The sequence below is a fragment of the Hyalella azteca genome, unplaced genomic scaffold (genome assembly GCF_000764305.2).
Source record: "Hyalella azteca isolate HAZT.00-mixed unplaced genomic scaffold, Hazt_2.0.2 contig12860, whole genome shotgun sequence".
NCBI classification, from domain to species: Eukaryota; Metazoa; Arthropoda; class Malacostraca; order Amphipoda; family Hyalellidae; genus Hyalella; species Hyalella azteca.
Window position 1 is genome coordinate 347,321 of NW_025942804.1, and position 11,545 is coordinate 358,865.

Sequence of the window (11,545 nt, forward strand, 5' to 3'; positions counted from 1 at the left end):
CTCCGGAAAAATCTCGATCATACAAAATGCACCAATTTATTCAATAGAAATATGTCGATAATACTTCACTAATTGGTTTACACCAAAAAAAGAACACAATGATAAACGATGGAACTCATACTGGAATGTCGAAAAAGTGCATGCCCAGGAAAACTAGTGCAGAAGTTGCCCATGCTGGCGTAGGTTACAAATTTTTCATCACAGTATTTTTGCTCAAATAATGTGTTCAGCATTCCATTAAGACGGCTGAATGGATTCCCCGGAGGGTAAATGCATGCTTTTTCTGCGTCAATGGAAGGGTTACCTCCTCAATGCCGGGGCTGACAACTTGGCAGAATTCCATAATAAACAGTTGATGTTGGGGGCAAAAATGTCAGCATACTATGAGTATACCTTCTAGGAACATAAATACTTATCAGTCCACAGTTAGATTATTTCAAGAATAATTACTTCCATGAAAATGTATTATCAGATTAGAAACTATTCCGTTGAAACTTTCGTAGAAACGTCCAAGCGGTTGAATTTCTGCACTGGACTCAACGCCAGGACAAAGTAATTAATTCGTTCTGGTCTTACATTAACGTAACAACAACGGCAAGCAAAACTTTTCTTTCTGGCTCACGCGATCTTACTGTAATCTGCCAGACCAGTCTCTCTCTATTGATCGTTTCGGGACTTCCGCGCCAGCTGTGATCCTATACCTACTCACAAAATTTGATAGGTAATATTGTCTAATTAGTGACGTACTTTCAGACACGCAGTACAAGCATACAGCGGACATAGCACACATATATACCCCTTTGCCGCGCCAAATTGCGTTAGGATAACCCATATAATCGCAAAATATCCATCAATATTTGGACAAAATCTCGCATATCTTTGAGTGCACCTACAGCTGCGGTGTGGCTCGTAGCGCAGATGCACGCAGATGTCAGTAAATATCCCAAGCAGCTGTTATTAGCAAATTTACCGTGCATTTGGACACTTATATATGTCACCAAAATTATTTGTTGAGAAGACTCGCTGTAGAATTTTGAAAATACTAAACTAAAATTATGGGAAACACAACCTTGGTTTACCTAATCGTTTCGTCTCAAAATGGTTTCGAGGCTTTAACATTGCCATGTTCCGTTAGACAGTTCCATCATTAAATGCGGCAAGAATATGCAAGAAATTCAATTCTCCCCAATACTTTGATACCATCGATGGTATTACCGTATAATAGCCGCGATAAGAACTTTGCGAAGTGAATAAATAAAAGTTATTAAGTAAGCTTTTGATTATTCTATATTATTTCGTTAGTCATTAAACAGCGTGAACAATTGCGCTCGATCCTGAGATATCAGCGAACCGCTTGTGTGCCGCACAAAACGATTAACAAAACAGAACAATTGGTTTGACAAATTCATTTCGTACTAATGATTAATATATAAATAAATCGTGTGAATAAGTCGAGTTAGACTAGAATGAGTAATAGAAAACTGGGATTGCAAACAGGGCTAACAAGAATTTTAAAGCAAGGACAACGCTAAGTAAATTCACCATATTCACATTTAGTTAAAAAGTTTCGGGGATCAGCCCCATCATATTTCAAGAGTCCTCAATGAAGATAGGGTGAATTTAATTGACGTTTTCTTTGCAGTATTATATTCTCAGAAAACTTGCTATTTAAGCAGACTAAAGATAAAGGACAAAGATAGGTAGGTACATATTCACGTTAGGAACATTCTGTTATCGAGAAAAAGGTTATAGGTATATAAACTATTCGAGTGCACATCATACCCCCAAAAAGTCCTCTAATTTGTAGCAACTTATGCAGATAAGAAATACCTACTAAATAAACGAACAAAGTTCGAAAGAAAAAATTATGCTATTTGGGTTAGCGCTGGGCGACGTTCTGTGTTCTTGCCTCGTAAATAAGATGATTGTAAAATATGTATTGATTGATAGTAAAATATGGTTAAATAATTTTATTTTGTCTTGAATTTTTGATCAAATATTCAAGACAATTGTAAGTGAAAGAAAGCAATAAAATATCGAGACCTCGATTACGCTAAAGTCAATACCATGAGACAAAGCAAATGCCAATGTAAATGATACAATCTCATAACATCGATTATTGTAGCTCGACTCAAAATTTCGCCTTAAATTTTAACCCATACCAGGCGCGCCAACTATGCACATCATAATTAGATTTCAATGACATTTATATGATAAATTTCTATAAAATCAAGACCGCATCAGCACCAGCCAATCACATATCGAACGAACTATTATCATCATCAAAATATACTGGCAAACGGAGTTAATTTAAACCACGGGACGCGTCTCGTGGTGACAGTCAAGGCAGTCAACAGAAGAAGTTTTTAGTGCGACGCACATGTCGCTCACCCCGGCACGACGCACATGTCGCTCACCCCGGCACGACGCACATGTCGCTCACCCCGGCACGACGCACATGTCGCTCACCCCGGCACGGCGCACATGTCGCTCACCCCGGCACGGCGCACATGTCGCTCACCCCGGCACGGCGCACATGTCGCTCACCCCGGCACGGCGCACATGTCGCTCACCCCGGCACGGCGCACATGTCGCTCACCCCGGCACGGCGCACATGTCGCTCACCCCGGCACGGCGCACATGTCGCTCACCCCGGCACGGCGCACATGTCGCTCACCCCGGCACGGCGCACATGTCGCTCACCCCGGCACGGCGCACATGTCGCTCACCCCGGCACGGCGCACATGTCGCTCACCCCGGCACGGCGCACATGTCGCTCACCCCGGCACGGCGCACATGTCGCTCACCCCGGCACGGCGCACATGTCGCTCACCCCGGCACGGCGCACATGTCGCTCACCCCGGCACGGCGCACATGTCGCTCACCCCGGCACGGCGCACATGTCGCTCACCCCGGCACGGCGCACATGTCGCTCACCCCGGCACGGCGCACATGTCGCTCACCCCGGCACGGCGCACATGTCGCTCACCCCGGCACGGCGCACATGTCGCTCACCCCGGCACGGCGCACATGTCGCTCACCCCGGCACGGCGCACATGTCGCTCACCCCGGCACGGCGCACATGTCGCTCACCCCGGCACGGCGCACATGTCGCTCACCCCGGCACGGCGCACATGTCGCTCACCCCGGCACGGCGCACATGTCGCTCACCCCGGCACGGCGCACATGTCGCTCACCCCGGCACGGCGCACATGTCGCTCACCCCGGCACGGCGCACATGTCGCTCACCCCGGCACGGCGCACATGTCGCTCACCCCGGCACGGCGCACATGTCGCTCACCCCGGCACGGCGCACATGTCGCTCACCCCGGCACGGCGCACATGTCGCTCACCCCGGCACGGCGCACATGTCGCTCACCCCGGCACGGCGCACATGTCGCTCACCCCGGCACGGCGCACATGTCGCTCACCCCGGCACGGCGCACATGTCGCTCNAAGACGCTGGCCATCGATTAAATAGCATTTATACACGTATGATATAAACTGAACATTGGAGTACCAGAAGACGGACGGTCACGGCCAATGATCGTGAAGCAGGTCCGACGGAGCAGCCGGAGGGCGACTAACGGTGAGCTTTGGTCAACAACTTCGGCGCTGCAGAGCCGAGCTCCGTATGTGCATGTCTCGGCAACTCAATAACATCGAACTTTTATTTGTTGAACGGTTATCAAAGCCATTAGCTCGAACGGTTCACAACAGCATCGCAAAAAACGGTTCTCAAATTTATACTGCAAAAAGGCTTTCCATGGGATGTAAAGTAGAATTGAACATTAAAAACAAAACGTGAACTATCTCAACTTAATATGTTTTAGTTATGTACGGCTTTTTAGAAAAATTAAGGCTAATCTTGAAATACTCGAATGTTTTGCGGCGAGTTAAATTCCCGGCCCATCGGAGTCGTTCGCAATCCCGTCTCCAAAAAACCAAATGATCAACATTTTTATCGTACTTACAATTAAAGTCGTCATTATCATACTTCATCACTTTTTTCCTACTTTACCTCATCCTGGCATCGTAACTTCTATCTGTCCATCTGTTACATCCACCTCACTTCCTTACTTCGTCCATCGCAATTCTGTTTTCTTTTTCCTTCTTCCTCAAAATCCCTTAAAGCACCACTCCTCAATTTCGTGTCTGCACTCCTCGAGTTCGTGTCTGTACCGCACACCCAAATTACGGCTTATGTCTGCACCGCGCTCCCAAATTACGGCTCATTTCTGCACTCCTCGAGTTCATGTCTGCACCACACTCCCAAATTACGGCTCATGTCTGCACCGCGCTCCCAAATTACGGCTCATTTCTGCACTCCTCGAGTTCATGTCTGCACCACACTCCCAAATTACGGCTCATGTCTGCACTCCTCGAGTTCACATCTGCACCGCACTCCCAAATTACGGCTCATGTCTGCACTCCTCGAGTTCATGTCTGCACCACACTCCCAAATTACGGCTCATGTCTGCACTCCTCGAGTTCATGAATACCCCTTTGCCGCGCCAAATTGCGTTAGGATAACCCATATAATCGCAAAATATCCATCAATATTTGGACAAAATCTCGCATATCTTTGAGTGCACCTACAGCTGCGGTGTGGCTCGTAGCGCAGATGCACGCAGATGTCAGTAAATATCCCAAGCAGCTGTTATTAGCAAATTTACCGTGCATTTGGACACTTATATATGTCACCAAAATTATTTGTTGAGAAGACTCGCTGTAGAATTTTGAAAATACTAAACTAAAATTATGGGAAACACAACCTTGGTTTACCTAATCGTTTCGTCTCAAAATGGTTTCGAGGCTTTAACATTGCCATGTTCCGTTAGACAGTTCCATCATTAAATGCGGCAAGAATATGCAAGAAATTCAATTCTCCCCAATACTTTGATACCATCGATGGTATTACCGTATAATAGCCGCGATAAGAACTTTGCGAAGTGAATAAATAAAAGTTATTAAGTAAGCTTTTGATTATTCTATATTATTTCGTTAGTCATTAAACAGCGTGAACAATTGCGCTCGATTCTGAGATATCAGCGAACCGCTTGTGTGCCGCACAAAACGATTAACAAAACAGAACAATTGGTTTGACAAATTCATTTCGTACTAATAATTAATATATAAACAAATCGTGTGAATAAGCTGAGTTAGACTAGAATGAGTAATAGAAAACTGGGATTGCAAACAGGGCTAACAAGAATTTTAAAGCAAGGACAACGCTAAGTAAATTCACCATATTCACATTTAGTTAAAAAGTTTCGGGGATCAGCCCCATCATATTTCAAGAGTCCTCAATGAAGATAGGGTGAATTTAATTGACGTTTTCTTTGCAGTATTATATTCTCAGAAAACTTGCTATTTAAGCAGACTAAAGATAAAGGACAAAGATAGGTAGGTACATATTCACGTTAGGAACATTCTGTTATCGAGAAAAAGGTTATAGGTATATAAACTATTCGAGTGCACATCATCGCATTTACAGAACACTGACACAACTACGTTTCGAAAGTAAAATGTGTCGACTTTTTTTCTTTCGTTAGCAGCCATTGCACAACGGCCACGTTTTTGACGTCGATGTAAATATTAGCTTCATGAATTGGTGTCAGACGGCTAGCTAAAGTAAATAAGACCATGGGAAACATTGTTTATTTATTGGCCGAATAAAAAGATACTAGTCGCCTGTTACCTGTAGACTCGAATAACTTTGAAGTCAAGACTAATGTTACCTATATTTTTTATGAACATTACCACTTGGCTAGAAAAAAGCATAAAAATTTGAACAAGATTTTCAAGAAACCTCATTGATTTTAGTAGAAAACACTTAATTTTTGAAGCGAAGTTCCAATTTGGTAGCTCTGAGTTCTGAGGATGTCTTCTGATAGAAGTCTTCATCTAGTACATCTGATACGTAGTACAGCAAGATATAGCCTAACTACACAACAATGCATAAAAAAATAAGCGTAGAACACAATTGAACTTCAATTAGTTCGCCATACTAACTCATTGTACGTTCCATTGTACATACAATAACAATGATATATCGTCATAATTATCGGAGATGGCTATACCTACTATAGATTAAAATTGTGTGGAGCTTTTATAGCTATGCCGCATAAAATGATAAAAACAAGGCTGACCTGCCAAATGATAATTCCCATGTACTAGAAATAACAGGAAATAATAAACAAAATTACTCACGGGCAATTCGAAAGAGACATCCGTAGAGTCAAGGAGTGTAACAGTGCAAGGTAAAATGTTCTTGTTAGGCTTCCCAACTGGTCGGGCAGGAACAGAGGTGTTCGTACTCGTAGTCTTCCCATCAACGGCAACATTTTTGTATTTCTGGGCATTGCGCCCTACACGTTTACTAAAGAATCGTAGCATAATGACTATAAAGACACTTTCATTACACAATAAGCTTAAGACAAAGTGGTGAGGCGTGTATATCTAACAAGACGAGCTATTTCACAAAATGATCTGGGCAGAGCTGTACGCACCCACACGGAGCCACTTCATGTTTGAAACTGAGTTGGGGTCGCGTGTCGAGTCATTGAGTGAGAGGTGCTGCTGACGACGATGGTGAATGCGCCTTTACCTGCGTACAGGTAACAATAGCAAAGGGGCACCTACAAAATAATAACTCAAAAAGAGCAGCCTAATAATATTATCTTGTTCAAGTATTCTAGATGTCTTTCGATACAATATTTTATTGAAACCTCACCTAGAAGTGTATGCATGATTTTTTTAAAGATAATCTACTAGATAACTACAAGTTCATCATTCAAGTTCCTTTGAACGAGTCAATCTTAGAATAATCATTTTATTTACTTTCTATGTGAAGTATTCGTTCTGACTAGCGTGTGAATGAAGATTCTCTGGATGATGACCCAAGACTCTTGCCGAGCAAGGTAAATTTAATGATCCCTTGTGGGCAGCGATAGAAATCTGACGTTTTTCTTCTGACATCTACATCTAATGTTTATCATGGAAAATAATCAAGTCATATATGTGACTGTATTCTCTGCATGCTATTTGTACCTTACAAACTTATTCAAACGTATGTATACGAAGTTAGATATAACTACATGCTCGGCAACAGGTCATGGGCCTATTTTTTCAGTGCTGACACTTCTATTCTATCGCTGCGACAATTTGTCAATTATGCATTATATATTTAGTCCTATTTTACTTGAAAATCCTTGATGTACCTCAAGATTTTCAGCGTTAGCAACTATCGTCTGAGGCGTGTAGAGATCCGCCTAGTCCAAATGAAGCGAATTGCGCACCTCAAGGGCACTCAGCATTAACAGGGCTCAAAAATTTCAAACATTTTTTCTGTATCTATGTGGTAATTTTAGCTCTTCGAAACTGTTTAATGGTTTGCAAACTTTTTTCACTTTGGGAGAAACTGGGAAGCGTGGTACAAGAAGCCCCAGTACGCACAGTGAAAAGCAAGATATCCCACCCCCATCCATTTCCGGGCGTGGTTCAAAACCACCGAGTTCGAAAACCATCGAAAACGTTGATTGATTTTTTCTACACGTCCTGTGTTGCTTGTTAATAGATGCACGAATATAATGACCGAAATGTAGGTGATGCTAAATATGAACCACACGTCCAGGAACTTTAGGTAGGATGTTACTGGAAGTTGACTCAAGATGTCGCTGTAGAGGGCTATTAGAACCAACAGAGTGGTTAGGCTCATCGTTCCACGATCTGGGAAGTCCATCACGGGTATCCAAAGAGTACCGTAACTTATCAGGTGCATCAAAGCCGTGGGAAAATAAATTGAGAATACAGGATAATGTATGTTCCTCCTCATCCAGAATGAGTAGACGAGACGCCCTTCCTCAAAATTGGTGCAGTACTTTACCAAAACGTACTCTGATGGAAGTTGTTCAGGGGTCTTGATGTTTTCGGAGACGTCGTGCAAAATTGGATTCAAAGAAGTTTCAGGAATATTTACAAATGAAAATATAACTTCACATTGCTGGGTGTCGAACGGATAATAGTGAAATAAAAAGAAGCAATTTATATTCTTTGATAACTCCAGTGTGTAGGCAATGTATACATCCGATCCTTTGAAGACATTTTCTGGAAAAAATGGAAGAGCTAAGAGTATTTGAAAGCAAGAACACATGTACGTTTGACGTCTTTAAAAATCAAATACAAAACATAGGCCCGTATGCTAAACAGGGCACTAGCACTACGAGGTAGCACTATGCACTACGAAGTGTCCTGTTGGTATTGCTAAATACGTCACAGACACTAAGCACTTCGAAGTAGCTCTACAATGATTAGTGTCGCACTACTGATTCGTATACAGAAAGACTTTGAAGTGCTGCTTCGCTGTCAGAGTCCTTTATAGTGCAGCACTACGCTATGAGTATATTGAAGAATGGTAGTTAAGTGCTCAAATATTTAATTATTCCCTAAGTAATTCTCATTCTTTGCAGACGATTGATGTAAAATGTCTAATTGTGATGGTATTGGTACTAGTGACAATTGTGATGGTGAGCTGAAATTCGCAATGCGTTTGCGCACCTTTCCCATCATATATTCAAATTCCACACTTCCCAAAGACATCGAAGAAAAGAGAGAAGCATGGAAAGTTCTTGCAGAAGAATTCAAAATGACTCCAGAAAAAAAAAGAAGATTCAAAACATGGTATCAAAAACAAGAAAAGTATTTTCTACTTCCGTTACAGGTAACAAACCGCCGAGGAAAATGTTAGCCATAAGAATAACATGTTGTTCACTGAAGCGGTATACTTTTTTATATTCATGGCATGTAGTTCCTGAGGTTTTTACGCGATGGTGCCTCTGCTGTAAGCCAAACAGATCCATAGCTGACGAAGTAAACAAGGTGAAAATCCGTGAAATATACAGTAGTGTCGTCGTGAAGTGCGGTGTGTAGGACACTTCAGATTTTTGTAGTGCGCGTTATGCTTTTGGCCCTATTTAGCATACCAACCGTAGTGTTCCATGCCGCACTATGGCTTGTAGCGCGTAGTGCTACTTCATAGTGCTAGTGCCCTATTTAGCATGCCAACCGTGGTGTTAGATGTCGCACTATACGGCATGTAGTGCGTAGTGCTACTTCGTAGTGCTAGTGCCCTTTTTATCATCCGGGCCATTGAGCTTAAAAGTATAGCAGGAGAATTATTATATGTAGATTAACCAACAACCGAATGACGTATGAATCATTTTAAATTATCCAGTTTGACAGTTTCATCGTTCTCTGAAAATTACAAGTAGCCCTACCTTCACCGTCGAATGTAGAGAAGCCGTCGGCAAAGAGGTGAATAGAATCTCTTGAAGGTACAGTTCCTTCCAAACGATCCTCATTGTCAACCTAGAAAAAAAATATTTTAACTAGAACAAAAATTTTTGTAAATAAACAGAAAATTTTGAGAACGGTACAGCGTGTTTTTTATAGCTCAGGGTCATTCGAACCTGCACGATGGGCAGCCAAATGAGATCGGTAGCGTTGGTGACCAAGTTTCCGTTTAGGCGAGGACGAAGGTTCAGAAATTCCAAACGAGTGTCTTTCCAAATGACGACCATTTTCATCTTCATTCGTGCCAGTTGCTTTAGAATGTTTATCGACGTAACCTCGAGAGAGAGAAAAAAAAACAAATATTGAAGATTGATTGCTCACTAAAATAATTTACATGATCTGTGAACTATTTACGAAAAGTGCAAGAATCGGTGACAGCCTGACAGGCCAAACCAGGCATATTCTTCAACACCTACACTACAGAACTATGTATGTCTTTACAGAGAGCTTCACGCTTTTCTAATGTGTGCTAGAAACTAAAGCACAAACCTGAGATAGGGAGAGAGATACGTTGAGATCAATAGGATTCTGAGGTGGTGCGATGTTTTGGGCGTATCCTGGTGGAAGCCTAATGAATCGGCAGTTGACTTCGTCCGAGCCATCGGTGCACTCTTTCAGCTGCGAACACCGCGCTTCCCTTGGTTGACAAGATCCATCACTGCATGAAAATTTCGTATGGTCGCACACGCTAAACATTAACGGCATTTCTACCGGCGTTTCGAGTTTCTTCAAATGAGAAATATTTGATACGTACAGGCAACTGCTGAGGCTATGCGTTAAATACCAAGATCGTTTGCCAAATGGGTTGGTATCCTCGATGAGCTTTGCGATGAGCTCATCTTCAGTGGTTCTAATGACCCAATTCTGCCCCTCTAACAGCATCATGAAATTTAAATTTCCATGAAAGTAAATCGTAGTAGCTTTCTCACGAGGGTAAAATTTGATAGTTTCAACACCCGGGCAAATTCCATGCAAGAAATAAAAGCCAACGAAAGCTTTTCCTTCGCAAATAGCACACGCCTTCTCGCTTGGGTCCGACAATAGCCATTTTCCTGACGATATCATCATTACGTTACTAAAGGAATTGTTTCTGTTCGAGCTTAAATCGACTGTATCAAATACAGGATCAATCATCCCTGAAGAATGAACATCTTCCTCCGCATCATGGACTTCAGCCACAATATTGGAAATCCAGGCGTACTTCACGCTTGATAGAAAGCCAAAACACATGGCTGAGGTACCCTCAAGCTTATGCACGAGTTTCTCATTTGTTTCACTGCTTAATACTTTAGGCACCTTCAAAGAGAGAAATTTGCATAGACCTACTGATTCACTGTAAGTCATTTTCACGGGCCATATTATGTGTACGGGCTCATCATAGCCCAGGCAAGGAACATCTGTATCGTTGCTAATTTTACCAAACTTTTGAAATTTGATTGTCTCGTACTTAATGATGGCATTTCCAACAGTTGATATGTTGGTACAATCAGCCATCTCACTGGGAGAAAGCGATTCATTGGTGGTCCAAATATTGAGGCCGTAAATCTTGCCGACAAACGCTTGTAGAGGGTTGAAGCGACCACCCATAACGTCTTGATCTTGACCAATGACGAGTGATCCGTTCAGGGGCACTGAAGAAGGCATCGCCCAGCGGACAGAGTAAACTATTTCACCGTCGAGTATGACGCTGAAGTTGCTATCGCGTTGGCTGAGGCAGACATGGTACCACCGAGCTGGCTCCATCGGTCTTTGCACTCTTGCTTCACGTTCGTGGAAAGCAAAGAACAGGCCACCATCCTCAACACCTGCATGATAAAAGGTTATAAAGTAAAGGAAACTGAATAACAACTGTCAGATAAAAAACTGTGTAGGATGATGATGGAAAAAAGATCAAGTAAGAGTGGAAACTACTCATTGATCGAGCAACATAATTTTTTGAACGTGGTTCTAAGTTAATAAAGGTTTATGCAGTAAGACGGGACCGATGTTATTTAATTCCCCTCAGTAAAATTCCAATAATACATGAGAAGCAGTTCGGGTGAGCCCAAAGTCTTGCAGCCTGATTAGAAAATTAAGTAAAAAATACATAACATGGTTTGGATTTCCTCTGCGACACTTAAAAAGTGAATTCAATAGCATTATTTATAATGCTAAAAATCACGGGATAAAATCATCGAAAGATATTTTAGGA

At 42.3% G+C, this 11,545-nt stretch overlaps 1 protein-coding gene across 4 annotated transcripts in view; it reads right to left on the reverse strand.

Annotated features, from left to right (window-relative positions):
• LOC108671543 (band 4.1-like protein 5) overlaps positions 1-6,546 on the reverse strand; it is a 43,616-nt gene extending 37,070 nt beyond the window's left edge. For 3 of the 4 annotated variants that reach the window (XM_018159100.2, XM_047883428.1, XM_047883427.1), the window contains exon 1: positions 6,214-6,545. In XM_018159100.2, the coding sequence (XP_018014589.1) occupies positions 6,214-6,399 (186 nt within the window). In that variant the 5' untranslated portion in view covers positions 6,400-6,545. Of the gene's footprint in view, positions 1-6,213 lie in introns of all 4 variants that reach the window. The other variant, XM_018159099.2, reaches the window with a different exon arrangement.
• Positions 6,547-11,545: the final 4,999 nt, after the last annotated feature.